Source organism: Athene noctua, chromosome 4, assembly GCF_965140245.1.
Source record: "Athene noctua chromosome 4, bAthNoc1.hap1.1, whole genome shotgun sequence".
Taxonomy (NCBI): domain Eukaryota; kingdom Metazoa; phylum Chordata; class Aves; order Strigiformes; family Strigidae; genus Athene; species Athene noctua.
In genome coordinates, this window is record NC_134040.1 from 78,662,794 (window position 1) to 78,677,870 (window position 15,077).

Genomic DNA, 15,077 nt, shown 5'->3' on the forward strand with positions numbered 1-15,077 from the left:
AGAGGGGGGGAGGAACCTTTTAAAAATAAAATTGAATCATTGCACCTCTCTGAAATGAGAAAGTGGTGAGCTGATGTCTGAGTAGTGAATATTGATCAGGAAATATGGAAAAGCTTTCCCTGAGGCATCCTACTTATCTATCTTTGAAATAAATGGAAGAATGCTCTGGTTTAAAGTATTTACAATCCACAGGTAATGCAAATAATCACCTAAAAGTCCTTCTTGCTCCTACAGGAGCAATTAGACTTCCCAACCCAAATCTGAAGCTCTGCAGTGCTCAGAGACTCTACTGCCTATATTACGTATCCGTAGTTGGGACAGGGGTGGCAGCATAGAAGGGGCTATTTTCACTTAGATGAAAGATGCTTTTTTGCCTCTTTTGGGAAAAGCAGTTTGGAATGTTTTCCTTCTCCTGCATGCTTCCTTTCCCCCCATAAAAATAAAGGAGAGATCTTTGAAATCCTTCAGCAGAAAGTATCAACTAAGCAGCTTCAGTATAACAAAGAATTTAGGCTTTGCTTTTCAGGAAAAAAAAAAAAAGGTGAAATGTTATTTATTTATGTGGTTTTTACATTATTAAATGAAGGCCAGGTTTAGATGACACTTCTTAATGGGTTGTCATGCAACATCATGTCACGTCTCCTTTAATGATACCTGCATTGTTCTGTTCAATTTCAAAGTCATTCAAATACTGTATTTTCTTCTTGCCGATGCATAGGTACTTCACGAAGAAACAACAATACCAGGAACTGATTTGAAGTTATCATACTTAAGCTCCAGGGCTGCAGGATATAAATCTGTTCTGAAGATTACTATGACCCAATCTATTATACCATTTAATTTAATGAAGGTTCATCTTATGGTGGCAGTGGTGGGAAGACTTTTCCAAAAATGGTTCCCTGCATCCCCAAATCTGGCTTACACTTTCATATGGGATAAAACTGATGCATACAACCAGAGAGTCTATGGATTATCTGAAGCTGTTGGTATGTGTGTTACGGAGGTTTTTTGCATTTTTGCTGTTGTCTTGAAAATAAAGAAGTACATCTCAAATGCTTGTATCGATTAAGTAGAAAATGTTTAGCAGAATAAGATGAGAAATAACAATGGGTATTAACATATATTAGAAAATACTAATTAAACTTTGAATTATAAGAAGAAAATTCCTTCAAAAGGGAAAAGAGACCAGTCTTTTTTCACTTCTAGTTCTTCCCCATGAAGTAGCCCTCAGCCTAATAATACAGTACAGTATTTAGTCTACAGACTCTTTGTACTTTAGAGCACAGTAGCATTCTGACATACTTCACAAAATGGCTTTCCTCTGTACCTGTCCTAATACATTTACTTTTAATAACTAGAATTATTTTAGTAACCCAAGATTGCTCTTTAAAGGATTTTGGAATCCTGTTTAGCATTTTCAATACATCCAAGGAAGCCACAGGGATTTTCAGGTAGCGTGGGAGAGCACAAGAACACATGTAGTTTAAGCAAATCGCCTTCCTTAAACTCTTCTTCTGAGTGAGATCCTATATTTAATGAGGAAATTTACTATTATTTCAGTGTCTGTAGGTTATGAATATGAGTCCTGCTTGGATCTAACCCTCTGGGAAAAGCGGACTGCCATTTTGCAGGGTTATGAACTGGATGCCTCCAACATGGGTGGCTGGACTTTGGATAAACATCATGTATTGGATGTTCAGAATGGTAAGGACTTCATTTGCTTCTTGCTAATTTTAACACTCAGCTACACTGCACTTTAGGTATCACATTTTAAATTTCCGAATGTTTGCTTTGTTATTTTAAAAACGGCAATTACAGAATGTTTTGCATATGGTAAATGTTTTAGCTCTACAGTGTATGTCATGTTTCTTTATCCTATAAATGCATATGCATTAATAATTTCATCTAACAGTGTCAGCCTGTGTCTGATATGCTTACCGAAAAGAAAAACCTACCCAAAAATGTTGAAATTGTGTTTAAAAATTGAGTGATGCTAGGGAAACACTATTTCTAAGGCAACTGTACATGTCAGCATGGTTATTGGGATTAACTGTGTGTATGTTCACAGTATCTTGAATGATGTTTTCACTTCCAGTTTTCACAGTGACTGAAAATTAAGCAGCAATAAGAGACATTCCTGCCAAACTGAGTGCTCCTCACTCCTAGTATTAAATCCCTCATTTATAAAGGTGTTCATGTCATGATATCCCCAGCCCCAGCACAGCTGCTCGTGGGAGCAGTCAGCACATGGGTACCATCTCTTCTGGAAGATGAGCACTAATTTCCACTCTTCTCACGTTTAAATCCTTTCCTGAGGTGAATCCTCCCCAGGACGCTGTGGTCAGCTCAGTACACAGCAGGCGGCAAATGATGCTGCCTTGAGTTAGCAAGGGCACATGGGCCCCTTGTATCAGGACAGAGTCCAGTCGCTAGTGAGCAAGTCTTCCTTGATTTCAGTGGAAAGATGAGGAGCAATACACATTTATAAGGACTGTACCTTGGCACCAAGGTAAATTTGTCCAGTGTGCTACTCAGCAACTGTCTGGAGGGGACCATGCTAAGGATACCCCAGCTCAACACTGAACAGGAGGAAGTTTGGAAAAATTTGGCTGGAAGCATATGAGAAAGGTGAAATAAGCAGTCACATGACTCAAGATAGGAGATGGTTGCACTGAATTTTTATGCAAAGGAGGAGCCCAGAATTAATTCAGCAGGAAGAACGTCATTTCTACAGTACCTGGTGTCCCTTGGAGGTCTCTCACTAGTACGTGAGCTTATTTTGTGTGATATGCTAATCGCCACCTAAAGCACTGCTTCTGACTGGTAGAAAAACAAGGTAACCAAATCAAGGGAAATAGTGTCATTGTACCTAATTTAAAATGTAAAAAAAAACCCTGTGCAAATTATTATAAGGTAATCTATCTAAAAATGTAAAGAGCTATAATTATAAATGTATACATGGTTGATTCTGTTCACAAGGTAAATTGATGATGGCCTTAAATTATATTCAAGAGTGTATTTGACAAGTAATGACTTTTCAAAGTGACGTGTGTCTAATTGAATAAACGAAGTGGAGAGTTGTAATGACAAGGTAGATGAGCTGGAGAAATTTATTCAGAAGAGAGTGCAGACACTATTTGTACGGACGTCCCAAACTACTGCAGTAAATAGCCTAATGTACATCTTTCAGTCTGTGATAATAGAGGAGAAATGCAAAGGACCGATTTTTCAAGGTAATGACAGAATAAATCAGGTGCAATAATGCACTGTGCTGACTTGTAGAATTCCTCTGATGAAAATTATAAACTCAGCTATTTCTGGCAAAATTATGGTGCCATGATTGTCATAAATGATGTAATCATAGGAGAGAGAATTTTGTATACTGTTAATGCATTCTGGCTTTAACTATTCATGAAAAATACGTTCTTGCTCTTTTGATTCAGATGACTTATTTAGATTACTTGACATTAGGTTTCCATAAGCCATTTTCATTCTTTCTGATTTTATCATGTATATTGGTTCTATGTTTATAATCTCCTAAATTTTATAACATTAAAAAGTTAAAAGACACCTAAAACATTTAAAGAGGAAAAAAAACAATGTATTTTTTTCGCATCTCTTTCAGTATAAAGAGTGCATTATGGGAGTGAAAAGAGAAAGAGGAATACATCTTAAATTCCTTCTAAGCATCTCAGAAGAGAAATGTATCCCTCAGCTCCAAACTGCCTTTGAAACTCTGGGCACACAATCAATAAAACATGGATCACTCTAAAATACAAAGTGACATGTGGTTTACGTAGGTTATACCACAGAAAGACATACTGTTACTTACGAATATAACCATCATAGCTGACCATTTGTAGAGTACACCTCAATGGATTCATTGAGAGATATAATAATGAGGGTCCCAGCAACATTTTAACACACCGTAAAGTCACACTTTTTTTCCTAAGACTGAAGAGTTAACATAAAGCATGCATTTTTCTTCTCAGATTTCCTATGGAGGCTATAAGGAAGAAAAATACTGCTGGCACATTGCTTTGTCTTCACGAAATTATTGTTCCTTTCATGCCTCAAAGCAGAATTAAGTTTAAGAGGCAGGTTGGCCTGGCATCACATTTTTTTTGCTGTTTTGACATTTTTAATAACTGCCTATAACTGCAGACATGGTATTGAGGCAGACTTTGTTGCCAGAGGTACATTTTTGTTGTGAGCTGAGTAAAGAGTCTTTTATAATACAAAATTGAGGCAATCTCCAACTTTTTGAAGTAGCTCTTTAATTAATATTTATAATTTACAGCAGTAATCCACTTTAGATTACATTTGACATGTTCATAATTAGTAATAGTAGGAATTCAGGAATACAATTTGCAAATACAATTTTTTCTTTTTTATAATTTATGAACAGTCAGAATTTAAGTCATTTCTGGGGACTCTAAAAACTGTAAAGATTTATGGACACAGACCTTGATTTCATTCCGTACACCTTGCATTTCCTTCAACATGACAATTTTTATTCTGAATTATAAATATTAAAATGACTAACATTTAAAAGTAAGAATGATTGAAAACTTGTTTGTGTTTTAATATGCTAGTATATTTAGTGTTTCTGCTACATTTTGTGGACACGATAATTTAATGCTCTGTGTGTGTGTGATTTAAATGTAAATAAAAATGTTTTAATAAATTTCTGTTACTTCTTAGTGAGAAAATATGGTGGTGAAACCAGTAAATTATATTAATCAACTGAAAGAATATTTAGAATACTTACACATCATATTATGTACACATTCAAAGTTTTTATAAACTGGTTTTTGTTTTGTGTTTTCTATATTATCTGCCAGGAATTCTCTACAAAGGAAATGGTGAAAATCAATTTATATCTCAGCAACCCCCAGTTGTTAGTAGCATTATGGGCAATGGAAGACGACGCAGCATTTCCTGTCCAAGTTGTAATGGTCAAGCTGATGGTAATAAATTACTGGCTCCAGTTGCCTTAGCTTGTGGGATAGATGGCAGTCTTTACGTGGGGGATTTCAACTATGTTCGGCGGATATTCCCATCTGGAAACGTAACTAGTGTTTTGGAGCTAAGGTACGTTTTTTTCTCATCTCAGACTTTTGGAGTTGTGAATTACTGTTGCAAACTAAAGTATGGAATATATTTCTGACATTGCGTAAGTTAGAGTTTCCAAATGCTTTTGGGGACAAAAAAACGTTGAGTCAAAATATTTTGAAACGTTTGAAAAAGTATTTAAACTGAAGTGAAAAAGTTTTATCCTGGTAAAGTATTTTAACTATGCTTACCTAAACTGTGAGAATGTAATCTACCCAAAGTAATTATTCTGAGGATTTTAAGAGTTAACCTATGTAGTCAACATGAGTGGACAAAAGACAATCATTCACCACTTCACTAATGATAGATGTAAATATTGCCTTCTCTTCATCTTTTAACATCCTTTCTGAATGTTTTTCTAATAACGTTTTTCTGTTCTTTTTTACTTGCTCCCACCAAGAAATAAAGATTTTAGACATAGGTAAGCATTCCTTAAAGAAGATTTGTATTTTTCTAACTGTTCTTTTTTCTTTTTTTAACAAATGAATGCTTATAATGGAGAAGTCATTTCTGAGACTTATTACTAGAAAAGAAGAGTATTTTTCAAAAATAATGAGTTCATATGTTTTAGTTATGTCAGCTGTCAGGCTGTATCATCCTTTCGGATATGAGTTCCTCTGTTCTCATCACTCTCTGTCCACAGTCAGGCTTCTTTTTCTGCTTGTGTACACTCTCCTTTGCTGCCCCCTTGTCTCTGCTCACTCCTAATCCTTGATCCTGTCAAAACTCACTCTTTGGTCGGATACCCCAAATATGATAATGGCATATAATTAATAAAATTATAAAAGTATCAAGTGGGTTGGTTTCATTAACCTTTTGATGTTGAGTTTTTTCAGGCTTACATTTAACAGATTTGTTTCTTTAAAGGTCAGCTTCTCTTTATAATGCAAGTTGAAATTATCCCATAATAACACAACTCCAGGAGTTAAGATTTTAAAGTACACCGGGTTTCATAAGACTGGTCATAAAAGCAGTAAGAATCAGAAGAATTGTAGTACAACATTCATCGTCCTGGCATTGCTACAATAGTAGCAAGAACAGAAGAGAAGAAAGTGGATGCTTAGAATTGCTTTGCCACAGCAGCCAGTGCAGATAAGGAGACAAAAACAGTTATGCTAAAGTCTTGTTGGATACATGAAACCCTGCAAGATTTTGTGGCAGAACTGCTAAATATAGAGCTTAACAGTCCCACTGGTCCTTTTCTCTCTTTTTGCTGCCGCTCATTTTCCTTCCTTGTGTTTAAGCAAATCCCAGAGTCACATCGCAGTCCTCCTTGGTTTTTAAATTTACCTTGCTTTGGACATACTTCTTTGTGAGGAAGGGTTTTGTGTTTAAAAACGTATGTTTCAAATGTGTTATGCAAAAAAATTCCATGACTAAGTAAGGTGTTTGCATCAGTGCTCATGATCAGAATTGGGAGTTGATGCACAGTCTAGCTGGTTTTATGTTATTTTCCAGGTGTGACTTGTGAGTCTTCTATTTGGTGGTTTTAGGTTTTCACTATTATGTTTAATTTGCATTTGTTCCACTACTTTAAAATTAATTATATTCCTTCTGGTATCACAAAGTTGCAATTGCAGTTGGATAAGACAATGTCTTGGCAAATGTATGAAATGGAATGGGCAAAGAGAATTAAGGAATGGATGTGTAATGAGGTTTGTTTTGCTGTAATTTAGTAGAGATGCCTTCTCCTGCCTCTGGCAGAGCTGTGGTCACAGGCTCAACTGCAGCACTGCAGAAACTAGACCCCTGCATGTAAAAGCTGGCAAGGGAGAACATTGAAACTTTTCTCCTTTATTCATGCCTACACTTGCAGAAGCTCTGGGTAGCAAAATTGCAATCATACTGCACAAATTAGTGTAACCTCATTTTCCTGGGCCCATATAGTGGCTGTGAAGCGAGGGTTCCACCGGAGGCAGGAGGAGGCACAGAGGGCTGTGGAGAGCTGCCTCTGCAGGAGCGGTTGTGGAGCCAGTAGGCAGGAGGTGTGGAGCCCACTGCACAGCCTGACACGGTCTACTACAAGTTTGAGTTTTCTCTCCCATCATACATTTTCCCAGTGTCAACTTAGCCTTAGGGGTTTGCTGCTTAGGGCTGCCTAAGCCAAGAGTGTCATCTTTATGCTTAATACCCTCTGGAAGCTTTTTATTTTATTAATTTAGCTGATTTTTATTTATCATGTAAACTTTTAGGATCCAGCAAATCCTGTTGCTGTGGGCTCCCCGGCTTAAGGACACACCATGAGACCAAATAGCTTCTTTTGCCTGTGTGAAGTCATGCAGAGCCCTGTGAAATGCTGCACGTCTGGGTGGCCTGTAGGAGAGGGGGGGAGAAACTGTCCAGTTTTACTGGCAAGTCCTTCAAACTGCTGAGGAGATTTCTGTTTAAACTGCAGTTTGGAAAACAGCCCTCAACAGACCACTTTGCAATATATAATTACTAGGTATCTAAACTAAGAAAACGCACTAAAATATGTATTCCCCGAGTAAAACTAATGAACGGGGTTAAATACTAGTTCAGATCTATTATCTTATTCAAGCATTCAACTTCCGTCGCCTATAAACAGTGCTTCAGTGCAGAGTGACGTGTCTCCTCCTACCTCAAGGACCCTGTACTCTAAATTTGAGAGACAATGCAGATCAAATTTATCCTCTCATGTACCAGTGACCTAACATTTTTTCAATCTTAAAGCTGAACTGATGTCTTTATACACACTGCCGCTTGTGAGTGATTAATGCTGATAGGCATTCATGGAAGAAGTAATTTTTAGAAGGACTTTGATGTCAGGGAGGTCATTTGTAGGCTATGGCAGTATCCCAAGTCTGTAGAGAGCCAAAAAAAAGCTTATCAAAACATAAAAACAGCTTTGAGGGTTTATGATTTAGAAGGCACGGAGTGAATGGGAGAGAGAGGGAGACTGAAGCGGGAGGAGTATTTTTTAAAAAGTGTGTGAGTGGAGAGTAATGCAGGTGATCTGACAGCTGAAGAAGTAAAAGATCAACATCAGATAAAAAGCAATGGGCAATAGATCATTACAGCTCTGTGTGTGTGTGTGCACACTTAAAATTCAAAGCACTTATTATTTGGCATAGACAGAACAAGTTGATTTATAATCATTTGTCTTTACAGGAGCCCATGTTGGTATGTAAGTGCATGTTTTGCAGCTCCTGACAGCGATTAGGCAATACTGAATGAGTCAAGTAGTCATTGCCTGTGGATTTTCTTTCTTTGCGTTTGTTGTTTTTGGTAGAAGGCAGAATCTTAATAGCATTTCAAGCTACAGTGAAATAGAATAAACTGCTGGCTGCTTATCCCTGTACTATTTTTGAGATCTGCAAAGTGCGCATGGATGTCTTCTTGCTAGAAAACAGGCGTGGTTTTCACTGGACAGTTATTCAGTTCCTCAAATTGTGCCTTGCTCCTGTGAATTAGTGGTTTTTTCCTATCAGCTAAAGCTACCTCCACTTTTTACTGTTCAACTGAAAAGAAACGCTGAAGTTAAGCCTGTTGTCTTAACTCAGAAAGGAGCCATTAGACATCTACATATGACAAGTTGGAGAGTTTTTATTGATCCAGTAATAATGTCCTATACACTCCCAAACTTTGGGGTTTTTTTTACAAATGAGAAAATAGCCATAAATTATCAGGTGTATTTTTTGTTTTGATGAAGGGACTCTACGTACTATGAGAACTTACCACAAATAAGAAGAGCTCTGTCATTTTTGTTGGAATGAATTAGAACATAGAAATATTTTCATATTTATGAAGAAAAGAGCTTTAAAAATTCTTTTTCAAAAGAAATAATTGTGTTAGGCATATATTATTTAGTTATTGATTTGATTATTCCAACAATTGAAAAATATGATTGAGGTAATGTTAGATGAGTTGGAAAGGTACTTTCATTTAGATTTCAGTAGTATGAGAAAGGACTTTATTTTGAAATACAACAAAATTTAATTGCACACACATTTCACGTTTTGCAGTGCGTTTATATTTGAAGTGTCTGCAGAGTTTCTTAAAGACCAAAGTAATCATGTAAATGGGTATAATTTAATTTGGATTCTACAGAGGTATAAGTAATTTGTACACTAAATAGTGATCATATTAAATGATCTCTGTGTAAATGAAGGTTCCGAAAATACCTGTCAACTGTTTAGCACGTTGGCAATAATAGATTTCTAACAGACAGAAATTTAAACTCAGGCTATATTTGATCATTTTCAGACATGCTGTACAACACTCAGCTCTATATCAGAGCTTTTGAAGAGGTGCTAATCACTTTGTGTTTGATTTCATTAGTCTGCTTCGCTTGGTTTCTTCACTCTGAACCAACATGTTGCAAGTCTTAAAACCAAAGAAAATCCTATTTATGCAACACATTTTTTCTGTGTTTTTGTAATTGGATAGCTATAAAAATCTGTCCCCACTAAAAGACGTAATTTGTTCACAAGTTGTTCCTGTTGGTCTCTTGTTGCTTTTTCCAAGTGGCAGTACATAAAAATGTGTTACATTAGCACAGTTATGTATTTACAAAATGTGAAGTATAGCATTCTGCGAACAGATGTTTGGCTATCACTAAGACTGGTAGATCTGTTTAAGCAGTGCTTTTGCAAACATCAGAAGTGGGACTGACTGTTCTGACACTCCGCTTCAATCCATTAGGAAAGCATCTGAAATTACCTCCTGTATTTACATGACCTTATTTCAGCTCTTCGTGCCATAAATTAGGTCAGGAATCCCAACTGCAGCGGGTTAAGTTCCTACATCATAATGTATCAACCCAAAAGGTACTCTCCAGGGCTGTTTTTTTCACCAGCAGGGGAGAAAAGACAGTAATTCTCAATTATGTGGCACCAGTGGAGAGGCAAAATGTACGTTTCTGGGAAAACGGTTAGCAATATATATTTTCACTGCAATAAAGACTGTGTTGGCATAGTTTGCGGTTTTGTGCCAATGTGTACGGTTATTTGAAATATGACTCTGAATTAAGAATAGAAAAGCTCCGTTCAGCGCTCTGGTGGAAAAGATGACGTTTCCGAATGTGTTAAATCATGCATATCACGTCTTTGAAAGCAGTGGACTAAACAAATACTCATGAAGGATGTCTTATCTCTTGCCTGTAAACTAATAATATGAACTCTGCCTTATCTGTTTATGAATTATATAAACCACGCACCCCAGCAGTCTTATATAAATTATAATAAAACAGATAGGACGATAACAGCAGCAAAGTGTAAGCGAGGGCTGGGGTCCTGATGAAAAGTGTGAAACTGGATCAAGGTTCCCAGAAAGCCTGGGAGTTTTTAGACTCCAGCATTTTGATTTGGTGTATTACAGAGAGAGGAGCTGTCTCTAATTACAAAGCATGGAACAGGCCTGTGAGCATCACAGACAAGATGGATCTTCTGTCCCAAAAGGATGAGTAGTCTAGATTGGACTGCCAAAACCAGAAAGGTTTTGGGGCCATAACCTGTGCTACCTATGCCTAGAGCATCACTATTGGTTTTAACTGTACATGTGTTACTGCACACTACATATGAACTGAAGCCTTTTCTTCTTGATCCAATGTTACAAATATATGCAATGTATAATTCCATTTTACAGCAACAACCCAGCTCACAGATACTACCTCGCAACTGACCCCGTGACAGGAGATTTGTACGTTTCTGACACAAACACGCGCAGGATTTATCGGCCCAAGTCACTCACGGGTGCAAAAGACCTGACCAAAAATGCTGAGGTCATAGGAGGAACAGGGGAGCAGTGCCTACCATTTGATGAGGCAAGGTGTGGTGATGGAGGCAAGGCTGTGGAGGCAACTCTCATGAGCCCTAAAGGTAAAAAGAATTATCTCTCCATAACTTTCAAAATAATAATGAAAGTTCAGAGCTGGGGGTGTGATTGTGTTTAAGTAGTGAACCCAGGAGTTGGCTCAAAAATGTAGTTTTGAGTAGTTTTTTCAACTGGAAAGACCATTGAAGAAGAGAACTACAGGGAATCTGGGCTGATTCTTTAGGAAATATTTGGCTTGCGTGGTTATTGAGCATTTTTTTAGATTATGTGCTTGGCAGGCAATGGTGAAGATTTAAAGTCAGTGTTACTTTTGGTCCCACTTACCCATGTTTCAGGTTAACTTAAAAGCTATGCCCTTCTCAACACACAACAGCAAATGTGATCAACAGTAGTAGATATCATACTGAATATTGGTTTATTATGCAAAATATGTTTACAAGCTGGTTTACTACCTACTGCCTATGACCATGTTGTCTGCCCTTAATTCCCACATACCACTTAATGCCTAGTTATGGAGAATATACTCACTGCTAGTACAAAAACCTAATTTTTATTCTCTTCACTGAAGGAATAGCCATAGACAAGAATGGATTAATCTACTTTGTTGATGGGACCATGATCAGAAAAGTGGATCAGAACGGAATAATATCCACTTTGCTTGGCTCCAACGACCTGACCTCAGCACGACCTCTAACCTGTGATACCAGCATGCACATCAGCCAGGTACTTCTTAGCTGCTGCTAATTTGGAAAGCTGAGCTGGGGCTAGAAATCCAAATGCAGCTTTCTTGCCCCAAAAATAAAACTGGGTGGGGTGCATAATGGCTATCTAACAGCAGAATTTGGGGAGAAAGAAACCTTTTCCAAGGGCATGAATCACAGTGTATTCTCTTAGCTATAAATGCTGCTGTATTCAATTTTTCTGCCCATAAAGTTCAGTTCAGTTTAGAACAGCAAAACTATCAGAAGGAAACATTAAGTCTGGGAGTAAATACTGGGAGAATAGCAGATCTGTTAGAACAATTTTGGCGTGTTGATATTTTCTGAATCGCTAACATCCTTAGCCTACTAGAGTGAATGAGAGGATATATACAAAACCCCCATATTTTTCTATTTGTCTCAAGTAACTTGTGTAGGTAAGAAGGGACATCGCTAGTGGTATGTTTAAAAATGGAGTGCAGTAGGTGATTTGTAATCTGGAAGCTAGTAAGTTATTTTTGCTATTACAAGAATAAAAGATGAGTACTGTCCTTAAAGTATGTTTTTAGACTTTGATATCTGTCTCTATTTTTATTTATGCATTTGTGATACAAAAAAGTATAGCATTCATTGGAGGGGAAGTTCAACCTCTATTATATAGCTCAAATGCAACTGTCTTTTTTTCAATAAAATAGATGTCTGAACACAGTTCCCCTTGCTTCCCTGAAAAGCTTTAGACTGCTACATGTATTTTCATACAAGTCCTTTTGTCATGATTGCTTACAGCAGATGAAAAATATCCTTACATGAGTGTCTAAAACTGAAGGTGAATTAATTTATTTAATCTGCACTGGTTAATTGTTTAACAAAACACTTCTATTTGTTAAGGTTCGTCTGGAATGGCCTACAGATTTAGCTATCAACCCAATGGATAACTCCATTTATGTTTTGGATAACAACGTAGTTTTGCAGATCACTGAAAACCGTCAGGTTCGCATTGCTGCAGGGAGGCCAATGCATTGCCAGGTTCCTGGAGTGGAGTACACGGTGGGGAAGCACGCTGTACAGACCACGCTCGAGTCAGCAACTGCCATCGCCGTGTCCTACAGTGGGGTACTTTACATTACAGAAACTGATGAAAAAAAGATTAATAGGATAAGACAGGTCACAACTGATGGAGAGATCTCATTAGTTGCTGGAATACCCTCAGAGTGTGATTGCAAAAATGATGTCAACTGTGACTGTTACCAAAATGGAGATGGCTATGCTAAGGATGCCAAACTCAATGCCCCTTCCTCCTTAGCGGTGTCTCCGGATGGCACCCTGTATATTGCTGATCTGGGAAATATTAGGATACGGGCTGTGTCAAAGAACAAACCCTTATTGAATTCAATGAACTTTTATGAAATTGCTTCTCCAACTGACCAAGAGCTTTATATCTTTGATGTCAATGGTACTCACCAGTACACTGTGAGTTTAGTCACCGGAGACTATCTATACAATTTTAGCTACAGTAATGATAATGATATTACTGCAGTAACAGATAGCAATGGGAATACTCTTCGTATCAGACGGGATCCCAACCGGATGCCAGTAAGAGTGGTCTCTCCTGATAACCAAGTCATCTGGTTGACGATAGGCACTAACGGATGTTTGAAAAGCATGACTGCACAAGGGCAGGAGCTTGTCTTATTTACCTACCATGGCAACAGTGGACTTCTGGCAACTAAAAGCGATGAGACTGGATGGACCACTTTTTTTGAGTAAGTACATAAAATAAAGTTGAATGCCTTACAGTTTTATTGGGTTACACAGTGCCATTTGTAATATTTCTGGAGAGTGATGAATTAACTATAAAGATGACCTTTGATAACAAAAAGCACAGAAAGATACTTTTTGTTTCCCATGCTGACTTTCTCTGTCTGACTTCTTTTGAACATTGGGTCTGAATAATTTTAAATTCATTATGGTGAATTTGAGTTTTATATATTGAAATAATAGTAAGACAACATTTCATTCTTGTCAAGAAAGCTGTAACTCAGACAACTACGATTTTGTAGATTTGCATCAAAAACTAGATTTTCATCCCATTTGCTCATTAGATTGACACTGCTCTGCAGCAGATACTGACAAGAAATTTGTCTTCCCTGTTCAATTTTTTTTTTTTTCTAAGTGAAAGCATGTCTGTGTGGTCTTCTATCCCCTCCAGAAAAAGCTTGGTGGTTATTTTTTGAAAGTGTAAAAGTGTTTCACTGAGTGACAAATATTGAGGAAGGACCTCCTGGATGACACAGCAGGCATTCACACAGGTGGACCTGGGCACAGGAAGCTGAGAAAAAATGTGGGCTATGGGAGGAAATGTCATTCTTGGAGGAACAAACTGAAAACACAGAGACTACCAGCAACATGCCATGTACAGGTGCAAGCACAACAGCGAGAGGTAGATAGTGGAACAGTAGAACTTAGAGTTTTTCCAGCCCCAGAAAAAATCTTTTCAGTTAATTGCTTTACCCTCTGTTAAGTCATCAGTGCCAGTTCATAATAGCCACATTAGCAAACCATTTTACAGAATCCTCAATTATATTGACTAAGGAAGGTCATGACAATTTATATATAAACTAATAGAACCTGTGAGATCACATACGGTTTTTATAGGCAACTTCATCCCCAAATGAGCTGAACTATATAAACTGATGCGTCAAACAAAACATACCAAAAATACAGTGTAAAACACAAACAATTGCTTCCGAAAAAGATTGATGTAGAATTAACACAGATTTTTTCCAGTCATCTTTGTCAACTGGAAAAATAAGTGTATTTTTAAATCACAGAAAAGATGTGCTAAGGTTGGGTAAAAATGTGCGTATGAAGGAATGGAAGACATAGAGTTAGTATGATAAGTAAAAGTGATAGAGGGCCTTCAGCTGAAGTATTCAGGATTACAAAGGGCATCATGAAAATCCACTAAGTCCCTCTTCTTTTTCTTGGGTTTTTTTTTTTTCCCCTCTTCTTTTCTCCTATCTTTATGATGAAATGCAGTAGCAACTGCTGCCAAGGTCAGGGCCTAAAAAAAAAGCTTTCAATTCAACACACATGATAAAGAAAATAAAGTGCCGGTGTCAGGCAGTGGCAGCAAAGCCAAACATCTGTGTTCTGAGATAACTTCACATTTCTGTCAGCGTACATTTGGCTGCAGGAGGACTCTGAGCACCTGTATCTACTCTCCAGCCTTTACATATGCCTGTTAGAGACACAAGAGCAGCAGGTGCTGCTTCACTGCGTATTGTGTCCTGAAGTGGAGACAGGGCTAGAAATGCTGATCCCTAACAAAGACAGCAGGTGGAACAGCGCTGCTGCCAGTTTTAAGGTATTCTTACAGTAATCTGTAAATTGGCAGGACTTTGGTAGCGGGCACATTCCCAAAGCATTAGAGCACATCTGTAATATTTAAATGTGCATTGGTGCATCCGC

General features: G+C 37.6%; 1 protein-coding gene across 13 annotated transcripts in view; it reads left to right on the forward strand.

Annotated features, from left to right (window-relative positions):
* The window catches only part of TENM3 (teneurin transmembrane protein 3), a 419,436-nt gene that overhangs the window by 370,035 nt on the left and 34,324 nt on the right, over positions 1 to 15,077 (forward strand). For 10 of the 13 annotated variants that reach the window (XM_074905787.1, XM_074905788.1, XM_074905790.1 and 7 more), the window contains 7 exons: positions 719 to 986; positions 1,561 to 1,704; positions 4,845 to 5,094; positions 5,516 to 5,536; positions 10,720 to 10,952; positions 11,477 to 11,631; positions 12,495 to 13,369. In XM_074905787.1, the coding sequence (XP_074761888.1) occupies positions 719 to 986; positions 1,561 to 1,704; positions 4,845 to 5,094; positions 5,516 to 5,536; positions 10,720 to 10,952; positions 11,477 to 11,631; positions 12,495 to 13,369 (1,946 nt within the window). The remainder of the gene's footprint in view (positions 1 to 718; positions 987 to 1,560; positions 1,705 to 4,844; positions 5,095 to 5,515; positions 5,537 to 10,719; positions 10,953 to 11,476; positions 11,632 to 12,494; positions 13,370 to 15,077) is intronic. The other 3 variants (XM_074905789.1, XM_074905791.1, XM_074905794.1) reach the window with 1 other exon arrangement.